The 23854-nt window shown below is 33.8% G+C and overlaps 1 protein-coding gene and 1 long non-coding RNA gene across 3 annotated transcripts in view; both read left to right on the top strand.

The window, feature by feature from the left end:
* The window catches only part of LOC119068327, a 134481-nt gene that overhangs the window by 64401 nt on the left and 46226 nt on the right, over positions 1 to 23854 (top strand). The window lies entirely within an intron of this gene.
* LOC119068317 (myosin heavy chain 95F) overlaps positions 4891 to 23854 on the top strand; it is a 40091-nt gene continuing 21127 nt past the window's right edge. For both annotated transcript variants that reach the window (XM_037171866.1, XM_037171868.1), the window contains exons 1-2: positions 4891 to 5215; positions 22391 to 22579. In XM_037171866.1, the coding sequence (XP_037027761.1) occupies positions 22396 to 22579 (184 nt within the window). In that variant the 5' untranslated portion in view covers positions 4891 to 5215; positions 22391 to 22395. The remainder of the gene's footprint in view (positions 5216 to 22390; positions 22580 to 23854) is intronic.

The raw sequence follows: 23854 nt of genomic DNA on the forward strand, positions 1-23854 counted from the left end.
ATTGTCGCAATAATATCTTTCAATTATTAATGCCACATTACGTGTTGTATACACAGTTTTCATATGTGTATCTCATGTAGGTAATGTTACACCCACAATACAGCTACTACAGGGATGTATATTACCTATCAACGGGAATATGCGTTGTGTAGCTTACATTAACATAAGGCATTTGTAGCATACATGTTCCGTAGCTCAGGTGGAAAAGTAGAAAAATACAGCTGTGACAGCTACGGGCCGAAATATTTTCTGTGACAGCTGTATTTTCTCAAAAACTACAGCTGGAGACAGATCGCAGCTGTAGCAGGTAACTACTTTTTCCTCAGTGCAGGCCTTTTAAAATAAAAACAAAATGAAAATACGACCCACCCTAGGTTCAATAAGTGGAAGGGATAGAATATAGCTAAATCAGAATATAAAATGTAAAATGAGAATTTTAAACTTATTCAGATGGATAAGAGTACGTTTAATGGTTGCTCTATTGTTCTATCTTCAATACACGACAGGAAATAAAAAAGGAATCGTTCCATTTATTTACATGTGCTAGGCGTTAAAAAAACCACATCCAACGACAGATTCTTCCATATATTTGTTCCTTAAATGTGAACAAATTTTGTAAATAAAAGATAAAGAAAAACGAGTAACTGGATTGATCGTTATATATTGGACTCCGATGCGAACAAAATCGCATCAGACTTAATCGCATATTTCACAACCACTTTTCACCTCGTTTCGTTGATGCGAATCAACAATGAACGCTTTATATTATTAATTTTCATTAAAAACATTACACAAAAATCGCGTCTGATGAGTAATGCAAGGGAAAAAAATCGAGTAATTGAAGCGATGCGAATTTATTCGCATGAATTGTCAATAGATATTATGTACATTAGACTCGTGCCACTTGCCCGGACCTAATTTGTGTTAGTGCATGAGTAAAGGACCTTTTATTGCGGTGATGTGAGATACAAGATCTGATATCTAAAAGTCAGCGGTACATAAACAAAATAATTAACAGATTTAATCGTTGTCTCCTGATATGCTTACCATTTCTAAAAGGTGGAAAATTTTGGATTATTATGGGACTATTCTACACCTCTATGTGTCACTAGGCATCATCTCACTGGGTAGTAGGTATATGCTTCGTGCGGATCTTTTTACTTTTCCCGTGTATTTTCACTACAATAAAATTAATACAAAGTGTTGATCATTGAATAACATTAACAGGACAAGTAGAAAAGTGATAAATTCTGGGCAGTATTTAATTTTGTGAGACCCGAAAATATTAATGAAATTATAGAATAGGAATGGTCTAACGTTGGCCCGGAGAAAGGGGATATTTATAAAAGTTCAGAATCTGAACTTCAGATGGTGAAATATCAAAAACTGAATATTTTCGAATAGCAGCACATTGGACCATTCTCATCTTCACAATAAAGGAACTTAAAGATTTTTTCGTCACATTTTGTAGAGTAGGAACTCTCTATATAGTCCACGCTATCAAAATAAAACGAAAAAAGTTTGGAAAAGTAAAAACCTGACTGTGATCCACTGATCCAATGTACCGACTCGAACTCGAACATTTTCAGTTTTTCATGTTTCGTTACCTTAAGTCGCTCCAGACCATAGTCTGAAAAGGTATTTCCAGGTCTATGGACCACCAGATTTTTTAGTGGATCGGTCTCTTTCTCGGTCTGCTGAATCGATCACTCCTAGCATACATCCACGGCATCTGTGGCGTCAGCTTATGTCAAAGTACAGTAAACTTTATAGTTGACAGTATATAAAGTTTACTGTACTTTAACAAATTTGACGAATTGGAATGATCTCCTTGACACACTGCACTCATTTTATCATGCAATCTTACAATGCAATAATTCTGTTGTTATATCTATATTTTGAAGATATATATGTCAATTATAAAGCAGCTAATGTAGGTAGATGCTCTAATAAAGTAGTTTTTTATACGGGTAAGTAAATGAATTATATCGATTCAACTTGTAGTTTAATAGCATAACACAATATTTCATTCGCATACACATTAAATTAATGAAATGCATATTCTTGTTCGTTCCAGCTATTTTCACCACTCATTGTATGTAGAGCTTTCGATGCTTTGATATGGCAATGGAATGTAACAATAAAATGTGTCAAATACAAAACATCATTATAAATGAAATGCAGCATAGACTTCCATTAAATCATGCTATGAATGCGATGCATTCAATGTATTAAAATAAATAATTATTATAATGAAAGCTTAACATTATTAAAATCTAAAACCAGCGCTAAATTGATAAAAAAAACATTTGTTCGTTGTGCTTCGTACTTAATTTGTGTTCCGTTGTCGTACGTTAATTATAAACTTAATAATAATAATAATAATAATAATAATAATAATAACAAATCAAAAAAACACCCATCCCACCCTGCTAAAAAAAAACTAAAACTTTTTTTTGATACATTCTTCTGTTACACAAGCACAAGCAGACAACAAGGACTACTTATGCCCAAGACAGATATGTACGCAACTTTAAATGCAAGGGAAGGAAACTCGAAAACCAAAAATTACAATTTTCTCGTTACTTGGAAAGAAGCCCGAGAAGCGAGTTGAAGCCCGAAAAAAGTGACAAGCGGCAAGCGAAAGTGCCTACTCAATCGTTACGTAAATAACTGTTTCGGGTAATTTTACGTGAATTTCTCTGTCATAATCAACTTTTGCTTACTGCCGTTACGTGAGTTCATTAATTCGGTAACAACCTTGTGATACCGAAACTTAGTTAACTATCGTCTTCGGCTCAGATACACGAACTGTTCACTTGTCGAAAAAGAATTACCGAAACAAGTTTGTTAGTTTACTTTTAGAACAAAGTTGTTACCTAATATCCTCAGTTACTTTCGCAGCATCGCAATATACAATTTTCATGTGGACGGTGGGAAATTCTCTTCTTTTCCACTCAAATACAATGACCTTCCTATCGTATTTCGTGACAAGGTTCATATTATCAAGGTTCTGAAAGAACAGGTTAGGGCAACTCTGAGTTGATCACGAATGATGGGACATACAAATTGCGTCAACGGCTGCGAAGTTTATATGAACAATACAACTTAACAAAAACAAAATTCTTAATTTTCGAAAAAAAAAATATTTTTTTCACTTGATTTCACCCGCCTCCGTGTTTGTCTTAACCTGTTCTTTCAGAACCTTGCACATTATCGCATAACCCCTGTCGGTCCTGACGAATCTATGAACTGGTGTTTGTTTTTAGGGACAAAAGATCTGACTTCTTATTATCCGACTCGTTATTTCCTAAGGCTATTCCTAATCTGTAACGATAAAAATAACAGGACTGTGAAAAGATTCGCAGGTGCTGCAATATAATACCATCATCCCACCAAGGTACCTCTGAGAAAAATAGAAAATTTCAATTCATATTGGGATTTTCTTAACCAATAACTATTTCAATTGAATTTTTCTCGCGCGGGCACAAAGATTACATGCTCTTTACATGTAGAGTTGTATACGTATACGGTTGATTTGAGGTAATTTTGCATGTAGGTTAGGGTGTAGCGGTTTTGACAAAATGTCTTAAATCTTCTAAGGCTCAGCCGGAAATCCACTCAGCTAGTCCATCTGATCATTTTATGAAAAAAAAAAAAATTCAAACTTTAATTTTGTGCTGCCGCCAGATCGATTTTTGAAAATTTCGTCGTTTTCGGTCCACGTCACATAAATAGATTTTTTACGGTGGGCTCAGTGTACATAAAAAGTTAGGTCCACATGGTAATCTAATCTCCAGACTTCACAGATTATTTCACAAAAAAGATCAAGTCTAAAAAATATTTTTTGAGTTCATGACTGATTGTCAAAGTTCCCCGATGGTGATTTTGAGATTTTAATCTCGCCACAAAATTTGATGAAAATGTGCAAAAATGTAAATTAAACTTTAAATATGCTAAATGGACCGCGGTGAGTCAAATACAACATCTGATTTGATTTGGGACACCTAAATTTATTATTTATCTGACAAAAAGTTGTGATTTTGGTACATTTTGGTACATGGAATATTGGCGACGAAAGTCGGATTACATCAAATCAATAATTTTTTAGCTTAGAATGTATTCCCAGGTTCTGACAATACGAAACCTTTAATTTTAAACGTTTTCTAAGCTCATTTACGTACTGTTGACAGGCTCTATTGCCAGTGAGTACATCTCGTTACATTTTCAAATTTAAAATTATTTAACGCTTAGAAAGTCTGGAGATTAGATTACCATGTGGACCCAACTTTTTATGTACACTGAGACCACCGTAAAAAATCTATTTATGTGACGTGGACCGAAAACGATGAAATTTTCAAAAATCGATCTGGCGGCAGCACAAAATTAAAGTTTGAAATTTTTTTTTCTTTCATAAAATGATCAGATGGACCAGCTGAGTGGATTTACGGCTGAGCCTTAGAAGAACTAAGACATTTTGTCAAAACCGCTACACCCTAATGTAGGTATAACTCGTGAAATTACATAAAATCATTCGTCCAAAACAGGTAGGTATGTAAATAACTATTTCGCTTAAAGCACAGTCAAGACCAAGTCCGCATTAACTAGTTTCGAAGCACTGATACGACTGGATAAATTGATGGCACGCTTTCAACTTATGAGTTGAACTAATAATTCCTGTCTCGTTTATATATTGCACAGAGCAACATTTCTATTATTTTCGTCCAAATAGAACGAACATTCTTCACCTATGTTAATCAATTTTGAAAATTTTCCGGTCCATTATCGATTTAAAATAGGCTTCCACTGTGCAGACGGCTTTGCATTCAAAATGACAGCTACAAAATGACAGCACACCTCCCATCATCTGCAACAAAAAATAATTTCATTAGTTACTGAATGACTGGCGTGGTGTTTGTATGCGTTTATATATCCGTTGCTGAGTCGCGTTTATATATTGCTTTTTCTTTCGGAACTGTCAAAAGGAGAGTTTTCTTTTGTAAATTTGTTATTATTAATCGAATAATGTGATTCGTTTCTTATGTAAATGTTAAAACAGTACAGTGACCGCTAAACTTAAACGTAAATTTAATTATAAGTGGAATTGTCACATTGACACATGACTTGTGAATGAATAAAACTGTTCCAAAAGGTTCTTATCAGGCGAAACATTATTAACATTACCCTAATCAGTGATAGTGCGATTGCTCAACAGGTAAAAACCATTTTTCGTATTTATCACCTAATAATTACCGACGTTATTATGCAAAAAAGATTGTTCGTTTAATTAAATAAATCGCATGTGTGTACATCGGGTATGACACTTCAACATGTTCTACAGCCGTAAAAAAACAGCGATTTTAGGCATTTTGCCTAGAGTCAATGGAAATATTGTTGTCTAAATTGGGACTTCTTGAAAAATTAAAAAAAAAACGAGTCGTTCAGTTTGAACAGGGCTGGTAAAACCATCAAAAATGTACTAAGCGGCAACAATAAAATATGTTCTAAGTTTATTGTGTTTTGTATCACAACCATGTTTTCGGTCAACGGTGAATAGTATAGTCATTCACCACAAACCAAACGTGAAAAGGTGTTTTTCCATCGAAAATTCATTTAGACAAAACAGTACGATGGTATATTCGCCTTACGTGCAAAGCAATTAAAAGTTCATTGAAACGTTAACTTATCGAAATGTTGAATTAACAAAAATTGTGAATCAACATTTGGCTGTTGCACTTTCTTTGTTTGCATTTTACAATCCATTTACAATCCGACTCGTTACTCATCGAGTGTAAAATTTTAATGTCTATGATAAAGTAACAGCTTTTTCGTTCTACGAAGTCTACAGTGCGATAGAAGATTATTTTACGTTGATAATGAACGAGATAATTCCAAAAATTGTCGCCATTTGATGATTTCATTTTTCTTTATTTCCCTCCTGCAATTCGTTTCGTTTTTGTGACGAATGAAAATGGGTATTTCAGTTGGTAACACAGGATCTATTCTCGAAGAGATGCAGAGTTGCATATGTCAATGTGTCATGTATACAATAAATTTTCATTCACCCCCATTCCCGCATACATAATGTTTTATAAAATGTCACTGAATTTTGATTCCCACAAACCTTTTAACCTGCTGACATGATATTTGGTGTTGCTTGTTCAGCAGAACCAGAAAGATTTTATATAAAAAACATTTTTTTGGCTGGATAGTGTCAAGCTTCATAACATATTCTTGAAAACACATTGTGCTTGACTTGATTCGATCATTCATTTCAGGTTTTTTATATCCGTTTAAACAAAGAATAGCGGAAACTATGCGCATTCTAATTCATTTCTATATTTTAGTAACGAACGAACCGAAACCGAATGTTCGAATTGTAGATAGATATACGTATGTTACGGTGTGTACAGTACCATGTTGTTGATGTTATTCAGATGGGGTCAGAGAAATGTTAATCGGGAGAATGAGAATGGAGTGAGAGACAGAGCGAGAGAGAGGGAAAGTGTGAAAGAGAGTTGCAGTGTGAGAGAGACAAGTATAGTTAAGTGAAATAAAACACATGGACTGGACGTAACACTGATATTTTGTTGATGAATTTTCTCAATCGTAATTCGTCAAATTTAAACCTTTTTTATTTACATTCATGTGTACGAAAATTAGGTGACTTTTTAAAACTTTTTCAAATTATTTCGCCGACAGCAGTTAGCCTTTGCAATTGGTACAAATAGAAATAATGATTTTGTTAACCTAGGGAAAAAGTTGTAAATTTTAATTCGAAGGTTTAGACACTTACCACTGAGCATTGCCTAGTGTTTGCTTAACCGTTCGCAGACAGCCAGGCCCGATTTGCCCAACAGTTATTGTGGCTATCGATGTCGATCAAATGAAACCACAAAAATATCTGGGAAACTAGACGTAGACATGTTAAGATAATGACATCGCCTTGACACCTTGACATCTCTCGAGTGTAACTCTATGATGAAGGTTAATGAAGGTCATCTGAAAAATCTTCTTCATACTACACCCGAAGGGTGCCAGTTCGGCCCTAAGCATATCACCAGAATGTATTAAATTTGTGCCCGACTCTACACTTCCCACTACCGGACACGAGTTAGAAACAGAAAATTTTCCCTCTAAGTTAAATTTGAACCTTTGTGGTTTGGTTAAAAACGTAATGTTGCGTCTGTGACCTGAACTGAAGCCAGCTACAGCCAGAACTTAATTTCCTTAAAATACGGGTTGGGCTGAAAGTAAGTAAACAGTCTGTAGTCTATTTGTAGTGCAACTTAAATAAGGTTTAGAATGTTGGCAAGCCTGTTGTAGTAGCTGAATCTTGCGCTGAAATATCGTCAGAAGACGACTTATTACATGTTTCGAAGTTATAACTTACTTTTGCGTTCGATGAGGAGAAAGGGTTTAAAACTCGCCATATGTAGATCACATTTGCCCGAATTCATTATGAATTTTCTACTAACAAATTACGCCACTACTATTTGACCACAAAAATTCCCTTTGTGTAAAATTGATGCTGGACTGACCTATATTCCATTTTGCGACATAATACAATAACAATTAGACAGTGCTCGCCTATTTCATGTTGCTGAGCGTTTTTCCTACAGCAATGCATGTAGATATGCGGTACAATTACCTCAACTCGATTTAGCAACAATCTAAAATGAACAAAAGCTTCGTAACTTCTAGGTAAATTTTTCATATTTTCATCTATGAATACATGGTTGAAAACCGTAGGTCGTTTGTCCAAGTTGACTCATTAATTTGATTAATTTTGACTTTTCTACTCGGATGTTTCACGTTTATATGACACAATTACACATTCCATGGTCGAGGAGGGTCCAAAAAGTTTTTGTTTTATGACAAATTCAGAAATGTGATTAGTTTTACACGTATAACGATAAATTGAAATCTTTACGTTTTTATTGCTCTTAGCCAATAACATTGAGCTACAGCTACAAACTAAAATAGTATTTATTCGAAAGGCCTGATGTACCCTACCTAGTAATTGCTGAACAAAAAATCAACAGCTTAGTACGTCACTTTCTTTAAAAATAAAACTTTCGCATATCCCAATTTACTCTCGAAGTTGTTAACACTCTTCAAACCTTCTGAATAAATTATGTAAAATACCCTCTTCCAGTCTTGAAATCGAAGTGAATGTTGGTGACGGCTAGCCGCAATTAAATTGTCGGCGCGGCTAAAATGTCAGGACTTTAAACAGTGACTGGTAGACGTATGCAAGTCTAAGTATAGAAATACAGCAGAAGAAGAAGACAAAGAAAATCTTTGGTTAAAAGTTTGCATCTCCAGTTTAAATTTCCAGTCGACATTTGAACAGCTAGCAACTTGTCTTGTGTGAAATATCAAGTATAGTGGCGGTTCTGGTGTTCTGACGGCTCTCACGCCTGCCCTCTTCATAAAAATGCTGTTGATACAAAAAAAAATAAGATGAAAATTTCCATCTCAAGTGATAAACTCTGCGATGAAGCATTGTATAACAACTGAATAAAATATATCTGACAAAAAGCACTCTCTAACTAAACACCCACGAGATTTTACAGTGAAAAGAGCCACATATGTAACGCGGTTAGATTTAAAAAAAAAAACATTTAAATTGTACTCGAAGTTCTACTTATACTAAATACATTGCATATTACGGGGTATTTAGATAGATCTATATACTGAAACCATGACATGGTTCGATACCTACGATTCGTTCGGGTACAAACTCTTTTTCATTTTTTTTTTCATTCACTCGTGTTTAATATACAACGTTCACGTTCATAAACTAGAACTGAATTACGAAGCCGCAATAATGTGGTGTGGTATGCTTAGCGTATGACCGAATTGAAATAACAATAATCAAAATAATAATAACGCAAACTGAATTTGCTTTTTTTCATAATAATTCAATTTTGTTTGCTTTGTGTTTTGTTTTCTTTCTTATGCAATGCAATCTCTGCTGTTTATTATATTTGGTTACTGTCTACAAATAGCATTGCATTGCAATCGCGTCAATACGTTTCGTGTCGATTGAATTTCTCTGCGAAAGAGAAAATCGTTGAAAATATGAAAAAAACATATTGATCTTGACCGTGATATTGATCTTTTTACACATAAAACATTGGCTTTGGAAATCTTTCGTCAAAGATCATTAATAACAGATTGATAGCTCTGCAATTTCCAAGTGGTTCAATTTTTGTTGCAAAATGAAACTTGTTGCTGGAGTGTTTTGTGTGATTTTTTTTTTCATTTTCAAAATTAATGTTTTTGTAAGTGTTTTTATCGAAAGTTGAGAAACTCTACTCACACTGTTCGGATTGAAATTTATTGGTGATAGGTGGTACACACAACTGTTTTTTTTAGAGATTAGCTATACATTTCAAATTGCATTGTTTTAAGTGGGTTAAATATACGGGGGACGTTAGTATTTTTTGAATTTTATGCATTTTGTTTACAGAATGTTCTAGGTCATCATTTGAAGAGTTTGTTTTTTGCTAGAAGCTGCGGGAAAGCGTGAATTTGTTTTAACGATTCGTAGAATTCTGCTTCGTTTGTTCGTTCATGTAATTTGTAACAAACTATGAACGGCCATTATTTTCAATTATAAAATTTAGTGAAATCTTCGATTAATTGAAATTTAAGCGTTCTCTGATTTCCGGAAAAGACTAGCAAAGACTTAACCGGAATAAACATAATATTAAAATAAGCTACGATTGAAGGGCAATGATAACGAACCAATAGTTTCACAAAACGCCGCTGGTATAGTTGCTGTCGAACTTTCGAAAATTGCGATATTTTTTCCTCTTACAATCGCTAAATCAAACTGGTGTGCATACGTTATTTTGCACCAGCTGGTCCTATTTGGAATTGTATGTGACCAGCTGGTGCAAAATAACGTATGCACACCAGTTCGTTTTAGCTATTGTGTTAACTTTCTACACGACTGATGTCATCAAAATTAATAACGTTTTAGCGTTCACAAACACCACAAGTTTCGATGCGATCAGCTTTTTCATTCGAGAGGCATTCAAGAAAGTCAATTTTAAAGGGTTCAGAATCGAAGTTTCGAAGAACCAGCAGGTGTGGCCAAAACTAAAGTTCGAGAAAAATTGGTACTACGTTTTTCTCGAACAAAATCCTAAATTTCAAACTCTTAAGAGCGCTTACCCCTTGGCAAATTTCTAGCCTACGTTTGTGCGCAAAAATATTCGTTTTTTGATGATTTCTCTGAACCAAAAATGGTTTTTTGAAAAAGTGAAACCATTAAAGCATGCAAAAATGTGTTCATTTTAAAGGAATTTTTTTTGTGAGTCAAAATTTTACCCACTTTAATTTACACATTTTGCAAAGGTTTCTACAAGTGTGATAACTTATCAACCACAAACCAATTTTTCCTTTAAAAGTAACACATTTTGGCATGCTTTAATGGTTTCACTTTTTCAAAAAAAGATTTTCGTTCAGAGAAATCATCAAAAAACGAATATTTTTGCGCACAAATGTAAGCTAGAAATTTGCCAAGGGGTGAACGCTCTTAAATAGTGAGAGGTTTGTCAGTGAAATTTAGGCATGTATTTGCTTCTGTTGTATTTCAGCTGGTCGACTCATACAACAAAACTGTTCATACGTATTTATACGGTTGTACCCCTTCCATGCGCGTGCTATTTCATCCGTATAAAGGCGTATAAGTAAACGTTTGTTTGTATGAGTGGACCATCTGAAAATTAGCTGAGGAAAATTCATATTTAAATTGTACTGTATTTAATAAATACTATTTCTACCAATCGTGTGCCAAAAAAAGAAACATTTATCACCTCATTGTATACAATGTTTTTCTCAAAAGTAAGTTTTTTTATAACACTTTCCCGCTGCTCTTCTGTGGTAATAAATTGATTTTACTTTTCATTAACAAGTACGCGAAAGTCCTCTGCGGCATTCAGTGATCATATAAAATTTGAAACTTTCCCCGGCTCAGCACAAATGACAATGGTTGTTATAAACAACACCTATCTTCGTACTGAAATAGCACTCTGTTTTACTGATGGAAACTGGAGATTTTTTGCCGCAATTTTTGAATTGCATTTAAAAGTTGATGTTTTTGAAATGAAATTCAAAGAATTTTACGTTGGCTGTTTTTCCATTTCCTAACAACAAAAAAATCCGGTATCATCAAACTCCATACATGCTATGTGCGAAAATAACGTTTTTGACGAAACAGTGTGCGATTTAACATCCGCAGAACAATGGAGTATAAGGACCACACCACATTGGTTTTGACATTTGAAAAGAAGTTTTGCCTGTGATCTTAAATGGGTTACATTCAATGTTATTAAAATTTTGCTACGATGTTCAGAAAATTGCATTGTTTCGGGGTGGGTGGAATAGACGGGAACCGTAATTTAATATTTCAAGTACGGTGTATACCGAACTCTCTAGGTCATCGTTAGATGAGTTTCGCTATTGAAGTAAATTGATTAAAAACTCAATTAAAAAGTCTGTTCGGCAACAGCGAAATGAAGTTACGGGAAGCATGCATAGTACAACACATTAGAGCCTAATATATTTGTGAGTAAATGCGCAAAAATAAATTCGCAAAGGCTAACTCACTAAAATTTCTCTACAGAGAGAGGTATGCCTTTGATGACCAGCAGAGGGTCAGTACTCACTTTTGGGAATTTTAATTGTTATTTCCGATTTTATTAGAACTTCTCATTATTATACGGTATTTTTTCTTTGTGCTTTATGTTCAACGAACTACAGACCTGATTCCATGAAACGAGCCACAGCTTCATCTACGTAAACGTAATATGTATTGGTATTCGATCGGACATATTAATTTGCGTATGACCCCATCGTATTCAAATGACGTAAAATCTTGACATGAAAGGTTTCATATAAAGTTTTTCAAAATGTTAAACCAACCAAATTGACCAGGCCACAGTAAATATAGTCTCTGTCAAACTCGCAACAACTACGACTGCCTGATACTTTCTCCCTTACGTTTAACTTTCTGTGGCTTGTCTGAGCAGCTTGTGTTTGTGCAATGTGCATTTTAGCGGAGTTAATTTAAATAGCAAAATTTATTCATAGTTCGATTCGAAAATACTTTATGTGTCTTTTCCTGCTTTGATTGCATCCATTTGATTGCAGGTTTTCAATGAACGGCATTTTTCTTCAAAAGTACATTGTGTGGCCGTGCTCTTTATGATCTCGTTAAAGATGCCTTATCACAAAAAAAAACTCATGTTCGAACTCTTTGAATGTTCAAAGGCCTTTGTAGATTAATACTGTCATTACAATTGAATTCCTACCCTCACACAGACTGGAGAGCCGAAAAAATATCGATGGCGGCGGCTAGCCGACGAAAAAAAGGTGGCGGCTCGCGGCTGGAACGGCTAAGCCGTTAAAAAATTTGTGGCGGCGGCTTTACATCGCCGCCGTCCAAAAAGTCGGCTGGCGGCGGCTAAATATTTTTTTTTAAAAGAAACAAAATCAAATTTATTAAAAATATAAAAATCAAAAATCGAAAGAGAAAAAAAGAAAAAAGTTGAATGACCGCGGTAACTAACAAGTTGCGACGAAAATTGCAAAGTAATTTTGTAACAATTGTAACAACTAATAAGTTAAAATCATTTATAAAAATCTTTAATTAGCTGATAATTTTCATGAATCATCAATATCTTCTGCATTGTAGTGGGGTTAAGGCTCACTTTTCTTTTTGTAACTAAAATCCCCGCTATTGAAAACAACCTTTCAACGATGGCAGAAGTTGCAATAAACGATAACAAGACTTTTGTTAGCTTCGACAAATATGGAAATTGTGTTTCATTTTTCTGCCGCCATGATAGTGGTTCCTCCCTCCAACACACCTACTTTGATTTTGTCGAGTTTTCTAACATCACACGATAATTCTTTAATATTTTTTTTGAATATCATCGAATGAAACTAAATCATCAAAGATTCTTGCATTAAAGTTAGACAATATTCGTTCATATTCACTGGTAAACATTTTTCGGACCACATTTTCAGTTTTATTAAGTAACAAAGAACAGAACACTTTACACATGCAGCACGAATTAACAATTGACCGAATTCATCGATGAGTATCATAACATGTATCTATTAAACAAAGGACAAATTTTTAGAGTACGGGTAGCTTCCTAAGTGACGCAATCGTAGCAGAAAATAGATAATGTATTTTCGCGATATATACGCTTCATTTATTTCGTTATGAGAATTTCAATTATTTTTTTCAGTACAATAAGTACCAGTATAATAAAAAATTTTGTTTCATTATTATCAAAACGAAAATACTTCACCCGCCGAGTCAGCCGACCAAAGTATTTGGCGGCGGCTAACGGCGGCTAGCCGAACTCAGCCGACTAAAAACCTCGACTAAAATCGGCGGCTCTCCAGTCTGCCCTCACATCGTTTTATCAACTGATTTTTTATGGAAGAAAATGTGTCGAGGCTGCATTTTATGGGTGCTCCTGTAAAACATATTTAAGTCAACGAGCTTTTCATAAGATAGTCATTGGGAAAATGGGAAGTCAGTGGCGAAAGAAGTAAATGTCTCATCGAAATTTTGTTCTCGCTTTTGAACGATGTAATATTGTAAGGCAAATCAACTTACATAATCATCCGTATACGATAGTTTAAAGGAATTTCCTCATATCAATTTCCTGACACATTTTGTTGTACAATCTACAAAGCACCATCCATATGGCAACGTGTTCAATTTAGTTGATATCGGAAATAATTTTTTTTTTGTCATAATTATTTTCTTTCAATACTAACAAATATTGTGCCGGGGATCTTAATCTACATTCAAATTTAATACAACTTTCATGCTTGAATTTTATCGGTTATTGTTATTGATAACAGAGACACTCAATTATTTTTTTTTTCATATTCTATTTCGGTTGTACCGAAATTAACAGAGTGTCGACAATAAAGAAAAAAAAAATTTAGATTATCATTTTTTAGAGAAATCGGCGGTATACTAAACAATTTGAAAATTTTTTTTTTTTTTCGTTTCAACGTACTTATGTCACGTCTAACTTTCTGTAAATAATTGCTCTTTTATTCATGATGCATAATGTTGTGTAGAATTATGCTAACCAACATTGCATTTCAAAATTTTCTTATTTTTCGAAAGTAAAAATGCAAAAAGAATAGGAGCATAACATTTTATTACGTTGAAATTCTAATGCGTATTAGTCAACCTTACATCTGACTATATAATTATTAGGTTTATGCCAGTGCCAGTGTAATAAAATTGCTATTTAACATTTATTCCAGCTACCTGGTTCTATGGAATCAGTTAAATGGAGTAGCAAACCATGTATTTTCTACGTATAAACATCCTAATTTATTACATTAATCACAATAAACAAAACACAGAAGCTTTAATACGCTTAAAAAGTATTACATTTATAATTGTTTGACTGTTACTGGCGCGGAAAAGGTTCACATTTATTCACAGCAATGGAATCCAAACACTAAAGACCACTGTGAACGAAAATAGTTGGTTTTGTGAAACTCAACACTTAAAGGATGCTTTTAACTTTGTTTTTAATTAATTTATGGTAGAAGAAACTTCACCGATTTTTATTGCAAAAAGGTATAAAATATATCTACGTCGAACGCTTAGCAAAATATAATGCATTGTACAATAATGAAATTTATGAAAACATGTAAATAAAGGATAGCAAAAAGCTCGTGCAGTGCTTGAGGCAGAAATATTTATACATTTTGAAAATTAGAAATTAAGGGCAAAGTTTGAAAGTTTCATTGTGAATTAAGTTCATTTAAATTGGAGTTCGAATTTAGTGCCGGTGTCACAAATGAACGAAATATTTTGTTCGAATATAATACTTTCATTTTTGTTATAATTCGCTAAAGTTTTTAAAGTTTGTCGAATTTCTACGCATTGACGCATTGACTTCTTTTTAAAGATTTTAATCTTTAAATTTTAAACGAATTTAAAAAAAATTCTAGTAAGAAATTTGAGAAATTTTTTGAAAGGCTACGAGAAATTAGCGTTAGTGAATCATAAGAAAAATGAAATTGGAGCTGACGGGTTTTGATATAATCTCACTGGACTATGTGTCTACAGGACCGTTTTAACGTTGTTAATACACAACGGACCAAACTTTCAACAACACGCAGCATTCAGAAACTCAAAACGTGAGAAAACAGCCTCACGAAGACAGAAAACGAAAAACTATAAGACAGAATCGAAATCAAAGTTCTTCGAGGGAATTGAGTAACAAGTTGATGTGCGTAGCATCAAAGAAATGCTGTTCCAGCCTCAGATTGCAGTAGTGGCCCTAGGTCAGCGTGGTCTGACCATCATCAGTTGCTCTACTGCATCTTTTGCAAGACAGCTAACATGAATACTATTTGAACTAGTGAAGCGTCATGAAGATAAGCGTTTGACTGGATAGTCACAAACATAATTCTGATTGATGGAAATGAAACACAAAGGTGAATAAGACAGACAACTGGACACAAGATAAGACATCAAACCCATTAACACGCTCTGTACGCCGTGAAGTACGTCAGACGACTTCAAATCACAAGGGGACAACACTTAGCCTATACTTGGACGTTATACTCGTTTCTCTCACCTTAGAAATTTGTATTTTCGACTCGTAATTCTCTATTGACCACAATTCGATAGGCTGTCGGCTAGGTTATTATACCTCTTATACGTACATCCAAATTGTGACCGAAAACACTCATCCATAGCTCCTTTTTCTAAGATTTGACTTTATATTAAAAGTTATTTCAATTGGGGTTGTAGTGAAGCTCATGCAAATATGTAATAGGAATTTGATCGGGGGACAAGGTCTGCGTCATTAACAAACATAACTATTTTGTCATTCTTTAAAAAACGTTGTCTTAGCAAGAGTGAGGCTTGCAAAGTTTTGTGTTGAGGTTAATAGGTGACTGTGTCGGGTAATTCAAGTCAGTTACTGCTATATCATAAGAAACCTATTGGGATTATTGTAATAACACAATGCTAAACATTACATTTCTACAGCGCACTATTTGAACGAAATGCTTTTCCCAAGTGAATTACATTTTTCCTTAAGTTTCCCAAACATTTGATAAGGATTATTTAGAGAAAGAGTTCAAAACACTTTAAACTAATGTGCGCTATCAACATTTGATCCAATACAAAAGCATTTTACTGACACCTATATTGTAACATCTCTGCCATCGTAACGAATTTCATGTCTGGCTGGATCTATACGTTCGATATTATCTGGAGACTTTACCTCACGTTTTTTTTTTAAATAAAATGTTTTACGTTTCTGTGGGACAAATGAAGGAAATTGCTTCTTGTGCCAATATTGACCTCGTTATTGGTCATTGGTCTGTATTGACAAGTTCAATTTATTTCAATTGGCCCAGAAAATTCTCCAAAAATACCTAAAATTTTCCTGAATTCCACTTTTTGTTTAAATTTTGGTTGTTTTGTTGGTTGGCTCGATGACATCATGAACAACTGAGAAAGGCGTAAAACGAACATAGGTATTCCGATAATCTTAAGAGTCAATGTAGAACAAATCCTTGATTGAATTTAAGAGCGCTCACCCGTTGGCAATTTTCTAGCCAACATTTGTGCGCAAAAATATTCGTTTTTTGATGATTTCTCTGAACCAAAATCTTTTTTTTTTGAAAAAGTAAAACCATTAAAGCATGCAAAAGTGTGTTACTTTTAAGGGAAATATTGCATGATTTAATCGTTTCACTTTTTAAAAAAAAAGATTTTGTCTCAGAGCTCTATATGACATATATTTGATCACCCTAAATACCTAAAACCTGAAATACCTTAAAAAAAATAAAAATAAAAAAAAATCCACAAAAATCATTTGCGTTTTCAAAAATTTCGCGCACAATAAATATCCATATCACCCACATTCATTTGTTGTCATTGTATAAACGGCGGATGTAAGGAACGAATCCAACGTTTAAAAATCGGTCAACTTTTGCCTGGTATAGAGCCTTTGCTCAGAGAAATCATCAAAAAACGAATATTTTTCCGCACAAATGTAGGCTAGAAAATTACCAAGGGGTGAGCGCTCTTAAGAATTTTCGAAAATATTTATAGAATTTAATTCTCTTAAAATAGGCCATGGCATATGTACGTATGTAGATTTATTATTGAGCGATTACAATACAAACCGATTTTATTATTACCATACAGTAATTAGTATGCAACTATTTGCACCAGTAGGGTACTGTGTTAAGATTTGTCTTTTACTTTCAAGTTACGCCAATTATGATTTACATCGCACAATGATTTCAGTAAAATGTTTTTGAAATAGTTTTCTCATTGTTTTAATTATGAATATTTACAGAAATATCTTACAGCATCGTCGATTTAACAGTCGCGGTTCTGCGTATGAATCACACGGTATGATGCAACCAAAAATTATTTAACAAAGAACCATTTCTCTTCGAAATTACGAAAAACAAAATCTTCTTTCCTCACACCTCTCTTCCCATTTACAGCCGATGCAACAGACTACACGAGAAAAAAATAAAATAACGTGTACCCTATGCTCTACCACGGTTCAAATTAACCAATTTCTTCATCGTTACAACCGTTACTAATTCATTAATTTGATTTTATATTAGATGATTGAGATGATTTCATAAACAATTTTGTAAAATATGTAATTTTATTACCAATCTCTCCATTGAAGTTTGATCAACAGCGTTCCGTTCGTACACATAAAATTGAGATACATTTCTATAGTGAAGTAAAAAAGAAAAGAAACAAAACTCAATAAGAAAACTGTTTCATATAATACAGAAAATGACCTGAAAAATGTTGTTTACAAAATTGACAAACACAATTTCATTAAACAAAATATTCTTGGTTCATTATTTTATTCACGATGTTTACTCAACATATATATAGTTTTGAGCCACCGTATAATACACCAAATGTTTTTTTTTATTATTAAAATACCGTTTTTGTCTCCAATCGTTTGCTTGTTGTTTGGCTAAAGAAGCAGCACAAATTCAAATTCAGAGAGATACAACGTTTGCCAACCAGTCTCCGAGTGTGTGATACGTACTATCATGAGTAACGTTCTACAAAACAAGTTTTTCTTTTTTATCCAGTATACCGGTAAACAGAGTGTTTTGCCATAGGACTACTTTTCCCATTACTTAAAGTTGCATTTGTAGAAACAACAAGAAAGTGTACATAATAGTTGGAACCCAGTTCGACAACTTTTGCGATAGAGCGAAATAAAAAAGATTTAATTTTGTATTTTTATTCTACAACGAATTGTAGAAACAAACCAAACAAATTTTAAAAAAACGTTAAATTGGATGCTTTGTGTGTTTGATAGAAACTGTAGAACTGTACCGAAATTGTAAAAAGAAACGATATTTAAATGCCTCGAATTATTGATTAAACATTTACGCTTTTGTTCTATTATATCATTTCATAAAATGTTACCCATGACTACAAATGAACCTCTGATCAAATTAACAACAATTTTGATTATATTTTAATTTAATTGTTTTCCATATGAGGTTTCTTCTCTTTTACATTTAACAAAATTCAATTCATTCAAAACAACATATGAATATTGGGAGAATTATAAAAAAATGAAGAAAAATACGACTAGTCATAGTCATTTCATTTTATTTTCTACTGCAAACCGTATACACATTCATTGTCTATACACGATGAACATCGTATGTATATTAAACTGTTAGGTAGATAAATGATTTTATGAAAATTCATCATAATTTTGTTTCATCAACACACTTGACACACGGCTGAAGTTTTATTTTGAACTGCGTCTATATTGGGCTTATGATGCAGATTTGCCTTCCTGTGGACGGGCATTTGACATTGACAACCGAAATAAAATATGGTTCAATTGACCTGACCTTGGTTTTTCGTTTACCTCTACATTGAATTATATTGACCTGGTAGCGCTTGCACGGAGTAATTGTATAACTGCTAGAGATCAGTTACTGTAACCTGTTCATAGTGGCATGTACATTGTACACAGTCAATTCGATAAAAATTGTCACAATATTAATTTAGTTGCACGTAGAGGAGTGCGCCGGCGAATTATTTTTGAAACGTTTGAACAGATATGGTAGGCTAAATGTTAGGTTTTCAAAAAATGAGCAGTTTATTTGACTTTTGAAGACGTACGTCTTTGCTTGAAAAGATCTCCGAGAGAAGGTTTTGCAGTAGTACCGATTTTATGAGGAATTTTATTAGACGCGGATCAGGTCAGGTATAGCTTGATCTGAAACTAAACTACAAGTCGACAGAAAATATGTGAGTCTGAGCTGAGCTGAAATCAGGTAGGTTTTGAGGTAGGCCTGAACTGATCTTCAGATTTCAGGTTTTTAGGTCGACCTGACATGGTCTGAACCTTAGGAATCGACGACTTCCTGCCAACGACTTTAATACTTTTTATTAAAACATTTTCAAGGACGATCGTTTTCGAGAGTTGCCTAGAAAACATCCTCACATATTTTTGTCGACCAGTGCATGCTTTGAATACCTCACTTTTAGCCTTCAGATCTGTCCAAATTCTTCAGACAGCATACACCGGCACACACCTCTAGCTGAAAGTTATTTCTTTAAATCTTTAATTAGTTAGTTGGTGTGTAGAGTATGTACTGTAATTATGAGAAAGGTGTAAACTGCAAAATTAAGTTTCTCTCTTGATCCTAAATTTTCATTTTTATAACCAGTCATCGATGCATATAGTTTGGAAATCAGGAAGAACGTGTTTGTAATGGAATTTTTCGTTTTAAATTTAAATGCACATTTTCACTTACAGAACGTCTGTTTCTGAAAGGGGTATAAACAATGGTTCATCCAACACGTTTCTTCGTTTAATAACTGTCCCAAATAAGAGCCAGAACAAATTCACATGGGGGGAATTTCTTTTCTGCCCGTAAACCAATGGAAAAGTATCTCTCTATTTACATTGCCATTCCACCACCGGATGAAATAGTTTACAATCATCAAAACGATGCATTCCTCCCAATGTGAAATAAATAACTCAGCTTGAAATTTCAAAACTATAAATTTCGTATGTCGAGCAGAGTTTACTATTTGCTATCGGTTTTTTGGGTTTTGTTTGTGGTTCAGCAAAACAGTTGTCCACTTTATTTGATTTGGCGAACGCAAGAAAACCACTAAAAGTTTCATTGAATTGAACATTTCAAATGATTTGATTTTCATCGAATAAGTTGAACACGAGTGGAGGTTTAGAATTAAACAGCTCTGATTCGATTGCATTTGCTTGAATTAAACGACTTTGAATCATTAAAATATTAAACGATTGCAAAACAATTAATTGTTTGATGTGGGTGTTTATAATAGTTCAGAGCACAGAGATTTACGATGATTTATTAAAGCAATATTCAAATTTTCGCCTCCAATAAAAGCGACAACTAAAATGCATTCGTAATTTACTTGATTATTTTGTTCCTACGATACCTCTGTTACGGATTAGTCAAACACAAACAACTGGTACAACTTCCAACATTACATTAAATTAATTCTTTAAAATAATTTGCGTTCTCTTAGAATTAAATTTCATGACGACACGACGACAGGAAATGATATTTCTTGTTCGCTTTGATTTTAAACTGTAAAAATATATTAGGTGATGGCATGGCAGAGTGACCTGGTGGAAAAGTAAAGTTTTGATCTAAATGAATGTGTAACGTGTATCTATTATGACTATTCAACGAAAATGGATCAACCTCAGTTGAACATTCATAGTTACTAATGTAAACGATTTTTGAGGGGAAATTTTCTAAAAGTCTTTAAATCATTTTTACTGAAGTGATTACGTAAATTACAGCGCCATTCACCAGTAATACCTATAGGTCACATCGTGAGCACTTCGACAACCCTTTCTCCTTTTTGCATTTGGCCGTTTCTGTAATTGAGGTGCTGATATCTTTTTTGAGAAATTTAAAGAATTTAAGAATCAGGCGCTGAGCCTACATCCAACGTCAATATAACTCCTGAATACTGCAACTGTTTAAAATATTCTTACAACTACCGAGAAAAAGCGTACTTACTTACTCTAGCCCTCATGTACATTTTAGTAAGCTGACGACGTAGGAGAGAAATAAAGGTATTGGAAGGACTATCGTGCCTGGCAATTGAAAATTCGAAAATTTAACATTTTTCGTCTTATGTAGAGTAAGACTGAGAATTCTACCGTGTGGTGAGGCTTCTAATTAAGAGGAAAGTTGAATTAGTCAATATTTTTTGGTTCAAATGTGGTGGTTGACATTATGAATGAAATCCAAGTCGATCCTATTTTCGTAACTTCCATTATGTCTCTAAGAGTAGATCAAGGGCAGTTGTCTTCATAATAATGAAACCGTTCATCACCACACCATTTCACAAGAATTTTATTTCGTTGTTCCTATCAACGCACAACGTCATGTCATGCTCAAATTTCAAGAACGCAATGAAAAGTCTCGTTGTTTTGTCTTCGATAAAATGTCTTTCTTTTTTGAATAGAAACGTCCTTAATAATTTCGTAGACCTTTCTAGAGGATTTTCAGCGTGGGAATGCAGGTGAATTTAATTATAAATAAATAAATTAGCAGACCAAACATGCGATGATGATGTCAACAACAAAATACTTATTTTCAAAGTCGTCATTGATTAAAGTTTTCCGTTGATAAGAATGAAATTCTATAAAATACTTAAGTCGTTACAACACTCCTCGATAAGGTGGCATGAGTATAGCTTCAAGGTAGCTTCAAAATTCGTATATTGCCGCTACAAAATCATCTACTTATGCCCAATATAAGCGATTTATTGCCAATCAAAATGTTTGATGTAAAATTCTTTATTGGCTGCCCATTTATGGACATTGATTGCCGATTGAAATTCTCGCATTGAACCGTTTTGTGTATCCACAAACATACAACGCTTATGTTCTCAGGTCAATAATCCAAAATTAGCGGTATCGAATTAAGTTAATAAATGTTCGCCCAGTACGTATGTTATACATGCACAAAACAGAAAACACAAATTCTCTCGGAAAATAGCTTCGCTGGATAGAGTTCCATTCCATTTTGGTATAATAAAATCGTTCAGCTGCCACATGGCATTGTTGCGATGTGATGATGATGATGATTATGATTCATGCACACTTTCAGCGAGATTGGTTAGATAAATGAATAAACTACTCTTGACAATAAACGCAAATGACAAACACAAATTTTGATCGTATAGACTTATTCAATTAGCAAACATTTGCATACCACTTAAGACTGATAAATTACCTTTTTTCGTCAAATTTCTTAATTTTATTTTTTGTTTGCATTTTTTCAGCAAAAATGATGGACTCTCAGCTGGTGTGGGCGAGAGATTCATCGGAGGGCTACATACAAGGAAATATCAGTGAAATTGGTCCAGCTGAATTTGAGGTTGCGCCAGTAGATAAAAAATTTCCGAAACGTATATGCCTCGTTGAGGATATATTTCCGTCATGTGAAGGTGTTCAGGATCATGATGATAATTGTAAGTAATTTTTTATTTTTCAATAAAATGGTTAAGCTTTAGTCAGTCTACTCGTAAAGTATTTTGATGTTGGTTAATTTGTGAATCGAAAATTCGTTCGGGTGCTCATTGATTACGGTAAGAGAGACATCAAATCTAGAAACGGTGTAACTACCTAAAGTTAGGTTAGTTATGAATCTCTCTCGAGTGTTAACAATCCTCAAGAATCTGGAATCCTCCAGATGCGTAACGTTGCTCTGGAATCTAGATTCTTTGAAGTTAAATATTACCAATTCTTAAGTGCCGACGGCTTACTATTTTGCACACGTAAAAACCCAACTTTTGTGTCTAAGCTGTTCTTCTTGGTCTTCTTGGAGAAACCAGAGAAACGGAAAGGAATAGCAGAAAATGGGATTTTTTACTCGGACAAAGCAGTACATTTTCCTTTGTTCACTGCATCCGAAATCAGTGTCCCAATTTAAAGAATTTTCTTTACAACTACTGTACTACTGCAAAGATTTGAGAATTTCGAAAAAAAAATCCTTCTGTAAAAAGTTTTCGGCTTACGGATATTTATGAGTACATCGAGTTCTTTCTATCTTGTTCTTATCTTTTGTTTAAGTTTGGAATATTTTTCTCAAACTTTTTCAAGCGACTGACCTAATTAAGACGAATGTTGTTTATTATCCAACGATTTTTTGTAATTTGTTTTTAACGTAAACTACGACATCATAAATTGACTAATGATGTCACGTTGTAACACACCACCCACATCTGATTGCAAACAATGGAACGTTCTGATTGACTTTCAAAAGTAACCATTCACCTTCTTTGCGACTGATATTGGCTTCGATGGATGTACCACACTTCATTTGCAAATATTTTCTCTAATTTTACAATTTTTATTTAACTTTTTTTTTATATCCAACATAAAAGTGAAACAATAAATTTAGCTTGCTCCTGCCATGGGATGACTGGTCACCTACGTAACTGTTTGGAATAATTCGAAATCTTAATTTAATTCTTTCGAAACTGTGAAACGTTATGCTTGAATTGAATTGTTGAATATTCGTTTACTTTCTTGCACACTATTTTCTTGAGCTATTGTATGTTACTTTTATTGTTTATAATGCAATAATAACCACTTTAGCAACCATTTTTGTTATGCAAGTCACATTCACACATATACGATTGATACATGCATAGTGCATAAAACTGTCTGCTCCGTAGGAAATTCATATTTTATAATTTTTTTTTTGCTTTTTATTTTTGTTCATTTTTATATTATTTTTACAC

This window comes from Bradysia coprophila, assembly GCF_014529535.1.
Source record: "Bradysia coprophila strain Holo2 chromosome X unlocalized genomic scaffold, BU_Bcop_v1 contig_173, whole genome shotgun sequence".
In the NCBI taxonomy this organism is placed as follows: Eukaryota; Metazoa; Arthropoda; class Insecta; order Diptera; family Sciaridae; genus Bradysia; species Bradysia coprophila.